This window comes from Lepus europaeus, chromosome 2 (genome assembly GCF_033115175.1).
Source record: "Lepus europaeus isolate LE1 chromosome 2, mLepTim1.pri, whole genome shotgun sequence".
Classification (NCBI taxonomy): Eukaryota; Metazoa; Chordata; class Mammalia; order Lagomorpha; family Leporidae; genus Lepus; species Lepus europaeus.
The window spans coordinates 55,965,677-55,982,791 of NC_084828.1; the positions used below are offsets into that span (position 1 = coordinate 55,965,677).

Below are 17,115 nucleotides of genomic sequence, written 5' to 3' on the forward strand. Positions count from 1 at the left end.
GTGTTTCTTCTGCAGTTTTTTTCTTGAGTCTTTTCCTGAGGCTACAGTAATTCCACTTTTATGAAACTTTATTTTCCCAAACTACGGCGCATGTCCTCACTATCCGCCTCTTTGCTCCACCCCTTTTAGGAGTGTATGTACTCTTATCAGGTAAAAAAATTTTTAAATAAAAAACTGTAATAAGAGACATAGAAAGTCATTATGTATTGAAATAAAGATAAGTTCATCAAGAAGGTACAATAATTATAAGCATACAGCATATGACACTAGATCACCCAAATATATAAATATTATTAGACTTATAGGGAGAGATTCAAATGCCATAATAGTTAGGTACTTTAACACTTCACTTTTACCAATGTGCAGATCATTCAGACAGAAAATCAACAAAGTCACATCAGAGTTTTAACCATATTATAGAGAAATTGGACCTATAAGACAGTATAGAACATTTCATCCAACAGTTATAGCATGTGTATTCTTATCATCAACACATTGAGCATTCTCCAGAATAGACCATATGTCAGAACATAAATCAAGTCTCAATAAGTTTTTACACAGCTACTTATTAATTTGCATGAACTTAAAAGTCAGGGAACAGGGAGAAAGAGAAAGATCTTTCATCTCCCAGTTCATTCCCTAAATGCCTGCAACAGCCAGGCTTGGATCAGGTTGGCACCAGGATGGAGGTAGGGGATGGAGCACTTAGGCCATCACCTGCTGTCTCTCAGAATGCATGGGCAAGAAGCTGGATCTGAAGCTATCAGGTAAAGCCACTGCCTGCAGTGCCAGCATCCCACATGGGCACCAGTTCACTTCCTGGCTGCTCCACTTCCTATCCAGCTTTCTGCTATGGCTTGGAAAGGCAAGAGAAGATGACCCATGTCCTTGGGCCCTGGCACCTGCGTGGGAGACTAGGAGGAAGCTCCTGGCTCTTGGCTTCGGTCTGTCTCTCTGCCTCTCCTTCTCTCTCTGTGTAACTCTGACTTTCAAATAAATAAATAAATCTTTTAAAAAAAAAAACCTATTTTGATTGAAGCAAATTATGATAATCCTCTGCCTGTGACACCAGCACCCCTTATGGGAACAGTTCCAGTCATGGCTGCTCAGTTTCTGATCCAGCTCCCAGCTAATCAGTCTGGAAAAGCAGCAGGAGGTGGCCCAAATTCTTGGGCCCCTGCACCCATGGGAGTGACCCAGATACTGTCCTAGCTTTGGTCTGGCCCAGCCCCAGCCATTGCAGCCATCTGGGGAGTGAACCAGCAGATGGAACACCTCTCTCTCTCTAACTCTGTCTTTCAAGATAAATAAAAATAAATCTTAAAAAAATCTTTAACAAAAACAAATGAATAAAATAAATAGGCCAACAATCAGTGACACATTGAAGTCATAATTATAAGTCTCCCACCAATGAAAATCTAGAAGTGATGGATTTATTCATGAATTCTACAAAAGATAAAGAACTAATTCCAATTCTCAAACTATGTCAAAAAATTGAAAAGGCAAGAACCGTGCCGAACTCTTCTTATAAGGCTAGCATTACTCTGATACAAAAACCAAAGACACAAAAAAACAAAAATAGAAAATTACAAACCAAAATCCTTGATTAAGGTAGATGCAAAAATTCTCAACAAAATAGTAGCAAACCAATCAAACAATATATCAAAAGATCATAAACCATGATCAGTTTGGATTTATCCCAGAGATCAGGAATGATTCAACATTTGCAAATCAATAAATGTAACACATCGACACAATGAAGAACGAAAACCATATGATCATCTCCATAGATGGAGAAAAAGTATTCAATAAAATTCATCATCACTTTCTGATAAAAAGTCTCCATAAATTACATAGGAAGAAATAAATCTCAAAGGCTATGAACAACAAAACTACAGAATATTATACTGAATGGGGAAAGCTGAAAGCATTTCCTCTAAAAACTGGAACAAGATAAGAACATTCACTTTCTCCACTCTTAATATGGTATTGGAGTCTTAACAAGAGTTATTAAGGAAGAGGAAGAAATAAAGGCCTTCCAAATAGAGTCAAACTATTCACAGATGACATGAATGTATCCATAGTAAAACCTAAATATTCCATCAGATAGCTAATAGAAATTAAAAGAAAGAGGAAGAAAGGAAGGACAAGGGAGGGTGAGAGCATGGGCAGCAGGCAGGGTAGGGTGGAAGTATAACTATGCTCCTAAATCTGCATATATGAAATACATGAACAGAAATTGATCACTTGGACTAGTGAGATGGCATTGGTACATGCCACCTTGATGGGATTGTATTGGAATCCCCTGGCACATTTCTAACTCTACCATTTGGGGCAAGTCCAATTGAGCATGTCCCAAAATGTACATCTCTTCCCTCTAAGAGTCAAAGGGATCACATAAACAAGACTAGTGTATGCTAATACTAACTGAGAGAACCAAAAAGGGAGAGAACAATGCAGCATGGGAAGTGGGATACACAGCAGACTCATAGAACAGCAGATGTCCTAAACAGCACTCTGGCCTCAGAATCAGCCCTTAAGGCATTCGGATATGGCTGAAAAGCCCATGAGAGTATTTCAGGCATGGAAAGCCAAGACACTCTGGCAAAAAACAAAAATGACCTAAATGAAAGATCTCTGCGAGTGAGATCCCAGTGGAAAGAACAGGTCATCAAAGGAGGAGGTACCTTTCTCTGAAGGGAGGAGAGAACTTCCACTTTGACTATGACCTTGTCTAAATATGATCAGTCAGTGAACTCAAAAGGCCTCCATAGCCTTGGCAACTCATGACAAGAGCCTAGGGTGATTACTGACGCCATAAACAAGAGTGTCGAATTGTTAAGTCAGCAACAGGAGTCACTGTGTACTTACTCCTCATGTGGGATCTCTGTCCTTAATGTGCTGTACATTGTGATTTAATGCTATAACTAGTACTCAAACAGTATTTTTCACTTTGTGTTTCTGTGTGGGTGCAAACTGTTGAAAGCTTTACTTAATATATGCTAAATTGATCTTCAGTATATAAAGATAATTGAAAATGAATCTTGATGTGAATAGAATTGGAGAGGGAGCGGGAAAGGAAAGGGTTGTGGGTGGGAGGGAAGTTATGGGGGGGGGGGGAAGCCATTGTAATCCATAAGCTGCACTTTGGAAATTTATGTTCATTAAATAAAAGTTTTTTTTTAAAAAAAGAAATACATGAAACTTGTTCACCTTATAAATTTAAAATTGGAAAAAATTAAAATTTCCATAAAACATGTTTTCAAAAAAAGCTATTAGAACAAATTCAATAAAGTTGAAGAATACAAAATTAACATACAAAAGGCAGTTACCTTTTTATTTACCAATAACAAACAGTCTTGCTGAAAAATAAATCAAGAAAGCAATCTCATTCATAATAGTTACCAAAAACACTTTGGAATAAATTTAACCAAAGAAGTGAAATAGTTCTATAACAAAAAATATGGAATATGATGAAGGAAATTATTATAGTTCATAAAAAATGAAAAGATGTTGCATATGTTCATGGATTGAAGACTTAACAAAATTCATATAGAACTAGACCCAGAATAACCAAACTAATCCTAAATAGATAAGGATCAGAGTTGCAAAGGGGGTTCCAAGATGGCAAAATAGAGACAGGATGATCCAAATAACACAGGCCAAATTGATAATTAAGGAGAGAAGATACACACCTGAGAGAAAGGCATGAGAAATTCGCAGCAGAAAACCCAAGAGAACAGCAGAGACTGAGCAGGTCTGCACCAAGAGAGCAAATAAGAAAGGGAAACTGTGGAGGCTCAGATTGGGGAGGGTAGCGCTGGCCCCCAGCAGACCTTGTGAGATAGGAATCCATAGGTCTACGGAGCTGCAGAGAGCAGCAGGAAGGAGAGCTTGGTGAACTGCTTTTGAAGTTCCATGCAGAGGGGTTGGGGGGGATACAGAGGAACAAATAGAGAGGTCAAGCACTCCCTGCCCACTTCCCCCATCTTAACTTGCAGCTGGCTGGAAGAAACCATTTTGCCCCTTTGTTTCTGTTTATACTTCTGGACGCAAGCAGGGGACTGCCACCCTTGTCTCCCATGCATGAGTCCATCAAAAGCAGGGGTCACTTCACCTCACCCACCACCCAAGAACAAGAACCACAACAATTCAGAAGAATTCCTTCACCCACCATGCAGGCTGTACAGCTAAGAGAAGTCCTATTGGAAGCTCATACCCACCCCTACCACCACTGAGAAGTGGGCAGTAGGTGGGGCTCTGCAAACCCACTTGCAATGCACAGACCCATAGCAGCTCATTACAGAGAGAACCATCCCCACAGGAAAGTCTCCACAGATTATAGGTGCAGTTTGTTAAGCAGGGAGATCTAGAGCTGAACACACCAGGGACTAACACTGGGATATCTCACAACTGTAAGGAAAAAGGAGGGTCACACCAACAGAAGAGAACAACCTCCTCCAACCAAATAACCAGAGGAGAACTACAAAGCCCCATGGGGGCCTTACCTTGGGTACCTGCTCCACCCTGGAATACTGAACAGAACACCCAGGCCACATCCAGCACACACATCTTGGTAATCACTGAAAGTACAGACATCCCACTAAACCACAAAGACACAAACAAAGAGAAAGCAACCAGACCAAAAAAATACACAAATGCTGAAAAACAAAGGAAAGCCCCTAAATAAGAATAATGAAGACACTATGAGCCCCCACAAAAAATACTACAACACTTCAATAGAAGGTGAAGATGAAGAGATTGAGGATATGCCAGAAATAGAATTCAGAAAAGTATTCATCAGATTACTTAGAAGCAATCAGAAGGTAATTTACAAACTAAATGAAAAAATTTCCCATGAAACTGAGATATTAAAGAGAAGTCAGAATGAAATACTAGAAATGAAGAATTCAATAGATCAAATAAAAATGCAGTGGAAAGCTTTAACAACAGAAAGTTGACAGAAAAGAAAAATTTCTGCAAATTTTACAGCCAGACCCCCCCCAAAAAAAAAGAAATTAGAAAACTAAAAGACACTGTTGGAGATCTATAAGATACTATCAAAGGACTGAATAAATGGATCCTACGAGTTCCAGGAGGCATGGAAAGACAGAAAGGATTAAAAGACCCTCCCAACCAAGAAAAGCCCAGGACTTGATGGCTTCACTGCTGAATTCTACCAAACATTTAAAGAAGAAATAATTCCCATTCTTCTCAAGCTATTCAAAACCATCAAAAGAAAGGTAATCCTCCCAAATTCTTTCTAAGAAGCCAACATCACTTTAATTCCTAAACCTGGAAACCATATAACAGAGTAAGAGAACTACAGACCAATCTCTCTGATGGAATAAATTTAACCAAGGATGTCAAAGATCTCTACAATGAGAATTACAAAACACTAAAGAAAGAAATAGAAGATATCACAAAATGGAAAAATCTTCCATGTTCATGGATTGAAAGAATCAATATCATCAAAATGTCCATACTACTGAAAGAAATTTACAGATGCAATGTGATACCAATTAAAATACCAAAGACATTCTTCAAAGATATATAAAAAATAATGCTAAAATTCATATGGAAACACAGGAGACCCCGAATAGCTAAAGCAATCTTATACAACAAAAACAAAGTTGGAGGCATCATAATACCAAATTTCAAGACATACTTCAGGGCAGCTGTAATCAAAACAGCCTGGTACTGATACAAAAGCAGATGAATAGACCATTGGAACAGAATAGAAACACCCGAAATCAATCCATATATCTATAACAACTAATCTTCAACAAAGGACCTAAAATCAACCCCTGAAGCAAGAGCAGTCTCTTCAACAAATGGTGATTGGAAAACTGGATCTCCACATGCAGAAGCATAAAGCAAGCTCTTTACCTGACACTTTCACCAAAATAACTCAAAATGGACTAGAGACTTAAATCCATGACCCAACACTGTCAAATCATTAGAGAACATTGGGGAAACCCTACAAGATATTGGTGTAGACAAACAGTTCCTGGAATAGACCCCAGAGGCATGGGCAACCAAAGCCAAAATAGACAAATGGGATTATATCAAATTGAGAAGCTTCTGAACTGCAAAAGAAACAATCAGCAAAGTGAAGAGACAACCAACAGAATGGGAGAAAATATTTGCAAACTATACAAGTGATAAAGATTTAATAACCAGGGGCCGGTGCCATGGCTTACTTGGTTAATCCTCTGCCTGTGGTGCCGGCATCCCATATGGGCACCAGGTTCTAGCCTCGGTTGCTCCTCTTCCAGTCCAGCTCTCCGCTGTGGCCTGGGGAGGCAGTGGCGGATGACCCAAGTGCACCCGCACAGGAAACCAGGAAGAAGCACCTGGCTCCTGGCTTCAGATCGGCATAGCTCCAGCTATAGCAGCCATTTCAGGGGTGAACCAACGGAAGGAAGACCTGTCTCTCTCACTGTCTAACTCTGTCAAATAAAAATATTTTTTTAAAAAATTTAATAACCAGAATGTATAGAGAGATCAAGAAACTCAAAAATAACAAAACAATCTGGTTAAGAAATGGGCAAAGGGCTTAAACAGACATTTATCAGAAGAGGAAATCCAAATGGCCACTAGACACATGAAAAAATGCTCAGGATCACTAGGCACCAGAAAATGCAGATCAAAACCACAATGACGTTTCACCTCAGCTCAGTTAGAATGCCTTTCATACAGAAATCAACAAACAACAAATACTGGCGAGGATGTGGGGAAAAAGGACCCTATTTCACTGTTGGTGGGAATGTAAACTGGTAAAGCCACTATAGAAGACAGTGTGGAGATTCCTCAGAAACCTGAATATAGCCCTACCATATGACTTAGCCATCCCACTCCTGGGAATCTACCCAAGGGAAATGAAATCAGCATATGAAAGAGTTGTCTGTACCTCCATGTTTATCACAGTTCAATTCACAATAGCAAAGACATGGAATCAACCCAAATGCCTATCAACTGAAGACTGGATAAAGAAATTATGGGATATGTATACCCTAGAATACTATACAGCAGTAAAAAAGGAGGAGGAGGAGGAGGAAAAAGAAGAGGAAGAGGAAGAGGAAGAGGAGGAGGAGGAAGGAGGAGGAAGGAGGAGGAGCAGGAGGAAGAGAAGGAGAAGGAGAAGGAGAAGAAGAAGAAGAAGAAAGTAGTCTGGTCATTTGCAACAAAATGGATGAAACTGGAAAACATCATACTTAGTGAAATAAGCCAGTCTCAAAGGAACAAATTCTATGTTCTTCCTGACCTGAGATAACCAATAGATCACCTAAAAGGCAACATATAGAAATGAAATAGACACTATGAGAAGCAATGTTTTTTAAACAGCCCTCCTCCTGACTGTTGAGGAATAGCTCTTTATTCTATACTTTTGCTTATCTTTTCCTTTATAATATTTTCTTTATCTTTTTCTCTTTCATACAAATCATTGAACTCTATACTAAACATAGAGTTAATCACATATGTATAAAGTTAATTAAAAATAGATCTTAGTAAAGAATAAAAGTGAGAATAAGAAAGGGAAAAGGAAGGGGGGGGTGGGAGGCAGGCACAATGGAAAGAATTACCTAGACCTTAAAGCAATAATCATGAAATATATGAAGTGAGTAACTGCAAAGCAGTATACTCCTACATACTTCCCTACAGACTCACTTCTAAAGGTACAGATAAACAAATTGCAATAGGACCCCAAAAATCCCTTAAGTTGGCTGACAAAAATAGCAGCTTATGTGTTATAAAGACCAAATATAGAGGATTAAGTGGTAAAAACAACCATATAGATAGGATCAAGTGATCATATAAATGGGACTAAGTGTATGCAAATAATAATAAACAGAATTAAAAAGGAGTGAAGGTGATCCCTTTAACTCTTAGGCCTATCAGAGCCATCAATTGTGAACTGAAATTGATCACTTGGACTAGTGAGATGGCATTGGTACATGCCACCTTGATGGGATTGTATTGGAATCCCCTGGCACATTTCTAACTCCATCATTTGGGGCAAGTCCGATTGAGCATGTCCCAAATTGTACATCTCCTCCCTCTCTTTTTCCACTTTTATATTTAACAGGGATCACTTTTCAGTTAAAATTTAAACACCTAAGAATAATTGTGTGTTAATTACAGAGTTCAACCACTAGTACTAGAACAACAACAACAACAAAAAAATACTAAAAAGGATAAAGTATTACATTGTACATCTAGAGTCAGGACAAGAGCTTATCAGCAAACAAGACAAATGTCCGCTAATACTAACTGATAGAATCAAAAAGGAAGAGAAGGATCCAACATGGGAAGCGGGATACACAGCAGACTCATAGAATGGCAGACGTCCTAAACAACACTCTGGCCTCAGAATCAGCCCTTAAGTCATTCGGATCTGGCTGAAGAGCCCATGAGAGTATTTTAGGCATGGAAAGCCAAGACACCATGGAAAAGAAAAAAAGAAGAAGAAGACCTAAATGAAAGATCTCTGCGAGGAAGATCCCAGTGGAAAGAACGGGGCCATCAAAGAAGGAGGTACCTTTCTCTGAAGGGAGGAGAGAACTTCCACTTTGACTATGACCCTATCGGAATAAGATCAAAGTCAGCGAACTCTAAAGGCTTCCATAGCCCTGGCAACTCATGACTAGAGCCTAGGGAGATTACTGACGCCATAAACAAGAGTGTCAAATTGTTAAGTCAGCAACAGGAGTCAGTGTACTTACATCTCATGTGGGATCTGTCCTTAATGTGTTGTCTAATGTGAAGTGATGCTATAACTAGTACTGAAACAGTATTTTTACACTTTGTGTTTCTGCGTGGGTACAAACTGATGAGATCTTTACTAATTATATACTGAATCGATCTTCTGTATATAAAGATAATTGGAAATGAAAAAAAAAACCTGTTGTTAAATTGGAAATGGCATAGAAAATTAATTAATTTTTAAAAAAATATATTATGTAGGATCTCTGTCTTTAATGTGCTGTACACTGTTATTTAATGCTATAACTAGTACTCCAACGGTATTTTTTCACTTTGTGTTGCTATATGGGGGCAAACTGTTGAAATATTTACCTAATATATACTAAACTGATCTTCTGTATATAAAGAGAATTGAAAATGAATCTTGATGTGAATGGAAGGGGAGAGGGAGCAGGAAAGGGGAGGGTTGCGGGTGGGAGGGAAGTTATGGGAGGGGGGAAGCCATTGTAACCCATAAGCTGTACTTTGGAAATTTATATTCATTAAATAAAAGTTTAATAAATGATAAAAAAAAAAGGAGTGAAGGCCCCAACATGGGAGGCAGTCCATACAGCTGTCTCAGAATGACAATCGCTTTGAGTACCCTCAACCTCAAAATCTGCCCTTGAGGCACTCTGGTCTGGCTGGAAAGCCCAGGAGGAGCATATCAGGCATGGAAAGCCAAGACATTCCAGCAAAAATGTCCTACATAAAGGACCCCTGTGGCAGAGACCCCAGTGGGAAGAAGGAGTCACCAAAGAAGAATGTACTTTTCTCTGAAGGGAGGAGAGAACTTCGACTTTTCTTATGGTCTTGTCAAGCTAGTGGATCCAAAAGTCTTCTATAGCTGAGACAGATCATGTCAAGAGCCTTAGGTGATTAATGATGTCATACATAAGAGTGGCATTTGATAAACAAGAGCCACTGTGCACTAACTTCCCATGCAGTAAGTCTGTTCCCAAAGAGCTGTATCATGAAACTTAATAGTACAACTTGTTATCAAGAATCACTCCCTATCGCTTCTCAGCCTTTTGGCTAAGATCAAGTGTAAGAATCACTCCCTTTTAGTTATTAAAAGGAGGATATTAATATGTCTCATAAGTAATAGTTATGCCTAGAGCTCACGAATGATGTATTATCCTTGTATTCTTCTTCGAAGACAAGTAAGTTGCTAAGCAATAACATAGATCAGCTCTTGTATAGACTGTTGAGAAACACTTCTCTTAGTTTTCCTTATTCCATACATTCATTTTTGTTTTCTTTCTTCTTACGTTTCTTTCTAAGATAAAACAGGAGAGGGAGCAGGAAGGTGGGGGAGAATGGGTGGGAGAGCAGATATGCTGGAAAGAATTACTATGTACATAATGATGTATTTATGAGATACACACAAATTAAAAGTAAATTAATTAAAAAATAAATAAAACAGTGGTAGGTATCACAGTACGTGATGACAAAGCATGCTACAAAGCTATAGTAACCAAAATTGTATGACACTGGCATGGAAACTAAAATATGAACAAATAGAACACAATAGACTACATAGAAATTAATTCACATACACATATCCAACTTATTTTTGACAAAGGTGTCAAAAACATGTTGGATAAAGCATAGTCTCTTTATAAATGGTGCTGGAAATTGTATATTCATACATAGAAGAATGAAAGTAGAACTCTATCCTCTCAACACATATAAAAATCAACTGTTAATGGGTCAAAGACCTAAATGTATGACCTGAAATTAATAGAAGAAAACATAAGGGAAACACTTCAAGACATGGGTGGAGGCAAAGATTTTTTTTGGAAAAGACCCCAAAAGCACAGGCAACAAACACAGAAAAAAAAATAGACAAATGGGATTATATCAAACCAGAAATCTTCTGCCAAGCAAAGGAAACAAGAAAGACTGTGAAGAAACAATGTACAGAACAAAAGAAAGTTTTTGTGAATTATCCAACAGAGATTAATATCCATATATATATATGTATATATAATTTCTTGGGTTTTTTGTTTTTTCAATTTTTATAAGGTAAACAAATTTCATGTATTTCACATATACAGATTTAGGAGCACAGTGATACCTCCCACTGTATCGTCCCTCCCAATCAGATTCCCACATTCCTTCCTCCTTTCTTTCTTTTCCTTTCCAAATATATAAAGAATGCAAATAATTCAATAGCAAAATACTAAATAATTCAAATAAAAATAGACCAATTTCTCAGAATAAATATAAGTGACAAGTATTACAAGATGCCAGTATTATATCCTGACACATATATACAATAGGAAGGTCAAACCAAGGTAATTAGCATTTCTGCTTTTTAAAAATTTTTCATTTCTCTGTGTTGGGAAACTTTAATTCTTCTATTTGTTTTGATATAGAAATAGACTATAGTTCGCTTGCTACAGAATAGAACAAATTTTTCTAACTATATTTTGCAACCTCTTCCTATCCCCAGTTCTCCTTATTTGTCCTCTAGAGCTCACTATTCTATTCTTTACTTTATGAAATACACTTTTTTAGATTTCACAAATGAATGAGAGCACAATGTTTCTGTTTTATCTGTGCCTGGCTTATTTCACTTAATATAATATATTCCAGTCCCAATCATATTGCCACTGAAGACAGGATTTCTTTCTTTTAATGACTGAATAATATTCCATTGTATATATACCACATTTTAAGAAAAATTATTCATCTATCAATGGACACCATGGTTTATTATATATCTTGAATAGTGATATAATAAACATGGGCATACTGGCATCTCATTGATATCTTGATTTCATTTATTTATTTATTATTTTCATATCTATCTCCAGTAGTATAATTTAGTATACTTTTTGCAGAGGCTACTCTGAGGAACTTCCATACTGTTTTGTGAAATGGCTGTCCTAATTTACTTTCCCACCACCAACTGTGTGTAAGAATTGTCCTTTTTCTGAATCTTTACCAGCATTGGTTAATATAATACTGTACCCCATAAATAAGTACAAATATTATGTGTTATTAAAATTTTTAAAAAGTAAAAGAGTAAGGTAAAGCCTAGTGATATAGACTAAGCTACAGAAAGTTATCCAGAAGATCTAGCTATAACTGATGAAAATAACTACACCAACCAACAGAATTGCAATGGAAATGCAGCTGTCTTAATTTGGAAGTTGCTATCTAGTTCTCCAGAGCTGAAAAATCAAGTCAATGCCTGGCTACAAAGCTTTCAATGATGGGCTCTCTCTCTTGCTAGGGGCTAAGGCAGCTGATGACTTTAAGCTGAAGCCAATTCCAAAAATCACAGTCTAGAACTAAATATGCTCTACCTGTGCCCCATAAATGAGCCTGGATGACAACACATCTGTTTACAATATGGTTTACAGAATAGTGAAGCCTACTGTTGAAAACTAATGCTCAATAAAAAGATTCCTTTCAAAATATTACTGACCATGGACAGTGCACCTGATCACCCAAGATGTATTGTGAAATTAATGTTGCTTGCATGCCTGGTAACACAAGATACGTTTAATCAAGAAGTAATTTTGACTTTCAAGTCCTGTTCAAGAAACACGTTTGCAAGGCAGCAGCTAACACAAATAGTGATTCCTCTGATGGAGCTGGGCAACTTTCTGTAAAAGAGTTAGAATTCTCTAGTTAGAATAGGGATGATTCAAATGAGGAGGTCAAAACACCAACATTAACAGGCACTTGGAAGAAGTTGATTGCAACCCTCAGGAATGCCATTGAGGGGTTCAAGACTTCAGTCAAGGAAGTAACTGCAGATGGAAATAGCAGGAGAAGCTGTGACCGAATTGCTAAAAGCTCATGACCAAATTCCAGTGGATGAGGAAATGCTTCTTATAGATAAGCATAGAAAGTGGTTTCTTAAGATGTACCTACTCTGGTGAAGATATTTTGACTATTACTGAAATGAAAAAACACTTTTTAAATAGTACATGAACTTAGTTGACAAAGCAGTGCAGGATTTGAGAGGAATAACTCCAATTTGTAAAGTTCTATAGGTAAAATGCTATCAAACAGCATTGCATGGTATAGAGAAATTTTGTGAAAGGAAAGGTCAGTGGAAGCAGCAAACTTCATTGTTGCCTGATTTTAAGAAATTGCCACAACCACCACAGTGTTTAGCAATCATCCCCCTGGTCAGTCGGCAGCCATCAACACTGAAGCAAGACCACACACAAGTAAAGAGACTACAACTCAAGGAGCAAGCATTTTAGCCTTGCATTTATATATTGCACCCCACAATGGAACCCCTGAGTTCAATTCCCACATCAAGTTGCTAACTCCAGATTCCTGCAAATGCTGACCATGGGAAGCAGCAATGATAGCTCAAATAACTAGGTTCCTGACACCTATGTGGGAGACTTGAATTTAATTTACTTAAGGTGAACAGATTTCATGTATTTCATATATACTGATTTAAGAGCATAGTGATACTGCCCACCCTACCCTCCATCCCACACATGCTCCCACCCTCCATCCTCCTTCCTTTCTTATTCTTTCTTTTAATTATTCTAAGATTTATTTATTTACTTGAAAGGCAGAGTGACAGAGAGGCAGAGGAAGAGAGAGTTTTCCACCTGCTGGTTCACTCCCTAAATGGCCGCAACAGCCAGAGCTGGGCCAATCCAAAGCTAGGAGCCAGGTCTCCCACCAGGGTACAGGGACCCAAGGACTTGGCCATCTTCTACTGCTTTTCCAGGCCATGGCAGAGAGCTGGATCAGAAGTGGAACAGCCAGGTCTCCAACTGGCACCCATATGGTATGCCAGCACTGCAGGCAGCAGCTTTACCTGCTATGCCGCAGCACGGGCCCCTCTTTTAATTTTTACAATGACATACTTTCAGTTTATTTTATAATCTTCAGCTTAACCCTCCACTAAGTAAAGAGTTCAACAAATAATAAGAAGAACAAAAACACTGTTCCTCAACAATAGAGACAAGGGCTGTGAGACTTGGATTTCACTCCTGGCTCCCAGATTCAGCCCTGGCCCAACCTTGGCTGCTGCAGACATTTTAGGAGTGAACCAGCACATGGAATCTGTCCTTTGCTTCTTTCTGCCTCAAAAATAAATAGAAAACATTTAAAAATATATCACAACTCTCTAAAGGCTCAAATAATCATTAATATTTTTAACAAAATATTTTGAATTTTGCATGTGCATTTTTTAAAACATAATGTTATTTCACACTTAACAGACTATAGTATAGTATAAATATAACTTATAAATACACTGAGACACAAAACCTTCATGTGACTCACTTTATGCAATATTTATTGCAGTGGTCTAGAAATGAACCCACAATATCTTAAGGTGTAATTGTGCACATCTATACTCACTTTTGTGAAACCATAAAATATGTTACTTGTATATGTACATAATATAAAATTATTATATATAACATGTGTATATGTGATATATTTTTTTAACTTTTATTTAATAAATATAAATTTCCAAAGTACAACTTTTGGATTATAGCGGCTTTTTCCCCAAAAAACCTTCCTCCCACCCGCAACCATTCCATCTCCTATCCGTCTCCCATCCCACTCTTCATCAAGATTCATTTTCAATTATCTTTATATACAGAAGATCAATTTAGTATATACTAAATACCACCACAAGGCGGCGCCACAGCTCAATAGGCTAATCCTCCGCCTTGCGGCACTGGCACAGGGGGTTCTAGTCCCGGTCGGGGCGCCTGATTCTGTCCCGGTTGCCCCTCTTCCAGGCCAGCTCTCTGCTGTGGCCTGGGAGTGCAGTGGAGGATGGCCCAAGTGCTTGGGGCCTGCACCCGCATGGGAGACCAGGATAAGCACCTGGCTTCTACCTTCGGATCAGTGCGGTGCACCGGCTGCAGCGTGCTGGCCACAGCAGCCATTGGAGGGTGAACCAATGGCAAAGGAAGACCTTTCTCTCTGTCTCTCTCTCTCTCACTGTCCACTCTGCCTGTCACAAAAATAAATAAATAAATAAATACCATCATAAGTGTTTAGTGACAGGTAGGAGGAGAGACAAAGTGGGGTAACATAATCTAATTTTGCATAAATTAAAATGTCCAAGTTGGGAAGGGAAAGTGCAAAGTAAGTAAATTGCTTCTTTCCTGAGAATTTTTCTATCAGAATTGGCTTTATATTAAATAATCTGACCTTATTTAGACAAGGCCATAATCAAAGTGGAAGTTCTCTCCTCCCTTCAGAGAAAGTTACCTAATAATGGTGCATCTAAAAAATAATATCTGGGTGGGTATTTGGCCTAGCAGTTAAGATGTGAATTGGAAAGTCTGCATTCCACATTGGAGTGCTTAGTTTCAGTGGCTCCACTCCTGATTCCAGTTTCCTGATAACATACATCCTGGGAGGTAGCAGGTGATGGCTCCACTATTTGGGTCCCTACCACCCACATGGGATACCTGGAGTGAGTTTCCAGTTCCTGGCTTTGTCGTGGCCCACCCCAGCTGTTGCGGACAGTTGGGGAATGAACCAGTAGATGGGAGATCTCTCCCTATTTCAGTCCATCTGTCTTGGCCTCTCTGCCTCTCAACAAATAAAATGGACCAAATTTTTTTAAAAACAATTTTTTTTAACTTTTATTTAATGAATATAAATTTTCAGTGTACACCTTATGGATTACAATGGCTAAAAACAATTTTTAAAGATAGTTTTTGGTTTTTCAAATTGCGTAAAATGTGTACCATTCTCCTTCAGAGAAGGCTAAGGTCTGATCTATCAAAGAACAAAAGAAACGCAAAAATCCCAAAGTAAATGATGTCGCAGGGCACACAGGAGGCAGTGGGCTGACCACAATGACAGTTCCTTTGACTCCAGGAAATTTCACTTATTTTGAAGCCCTCTCTCACACCAACTCACAGTAAGAACAGATTTACTCAGCTGTCTAAGGAAGCTTACATTCTTTTTATAGTTCCAGTTTCAGAATCCATGACATTTCCATAGCAGGGCACCACAGGAAGACCTGTGTAGTTCAGCAACGGAAAATGAACTCCTGCTCCATCTCTGTTTCCCATGCTAGAAACTAAGTAACAAAACAGCGTCACTCACACTCTCCTCCTTGCTCTCCAAACTGCTCTCTGAGGCACCTTCAGAGGAGGCCACTCCTGGATATGGAATACCTAGAGCAGCGCCTAAGTAGAAAAACAAAAACACACGTCTCAGATCAAGTCAGATTTCAAAACCCAAGAGGGAGGGAAGGAAGTATGATTATCTTATTAGAATTGTATCTATGAAATCTGTTCCCTTAATATTAATAAAAAATTGGGGGCCAGCGCTGTGGCGCAGCAGGTAAAGCCGCTTCATGCAGTGCAAGCATCCTATATAGGTGCTGGTTCGAGTCCAGACTGCTCCATTTCTGATCCAGCTCTCTGCTATGGCCTGGAAAAGCAGCAGAAGACAGCCCAAGTCCTTGGGCCCCTGCACTCACGTGGGAGACCCAGAAGAAGCTCCTGGCTCCTGGCTTCGGATCAGCACAGCTCCAGCCATTGCGGCCAATTGGGGAGTGAACCAGCAGATGGAAGACCTCTCTCTCTCTCTCTCTCTCTCTCTCTCTCTGTCTCTCCTCTATGTGTAACTCTGACTTTCAAATACATAAATAAACCTTTAAAAAAAAATTTTAAACCGTTGCCTATAAGTCAGTTACTCTTTCATCAAAATACAGTGCATTCTAACCTCAGGACACATTTACATAGAGTCTTCCAGAATAAAAAATTATTATGATTCATTCCACGAGCATTTACTGAACATTTTCTATGTGCCAGAATCTGTGCAAGATACTAGGGAAACAAAGACAAAGTTCTTCTCCTTAAGGACCTACCTTAAGCATTCCTTAGGACCTACCTACAGCATTGGCTCTACCAGAAAGGAGAAATAGGGAAAGATTAGAAATGGCCTATGAATCGACATCTGTGGAAAGTGGACCTCATCATGTCCTTCTAATTGTTTTTGTATATATTTGAAGTTTCTTATAAAGAGGACTTGTGTCTTGTTAACTGAAAATTTAAAAAGCAACTATCAATTTATAAGAAATAGAGGAAAGGAATGTGTGACACTATGCAATCAGAAATATTTTGGTGCCGGAGCTGTGGTGTAGCAGGTAAGTCCGGCATCCCATATGGGCACTGGTTCGCCTCCTGGCTACTCCACTTCCAGTCCAGCTCTCTGCTATGGCCTGGGAAAGCAGCAGAAGATGGCCCAAGTCCTTGGGGCCCTGCACTCGCGTGGGAGACCCAGAGGGAGCTCCAGGCTCCTGGCTTTGGATTGGCGCAGCTCTGGCCGGTGTGGCCAACTAGGGAGTGAACCAGCAGATGGAAGACCTCTCTCTCTGCCTTTCCTTCTCTCTGTGTGTAA

The 17,115-nt window shown here is 38.9% G+C and overlaps 1 protein-coding gene across 1 annotated transcript in view; it reads right to left on the minus strand.

Annotated features, from left to right (window-relative positions):
• IMPG2 (interphotoreceptor matrix proteoglycan 2) overlaps positions 1–17,115 on the minus strand; it is a 95,358-nt gene that overhangs the window by 53,071 nt on the left and 25,172 nt on the right. The window contains exon 6 of the mRNA XM_062176377.1: positions 15,814–15,896. Within this exon, the coding sequence (XP_062032361.1) occupies positions 15,814–15,896 (83 nt within the window). The remainder of the gene's footprint in view (positions 1–15,813; positions 15,897–17,115) is intronic.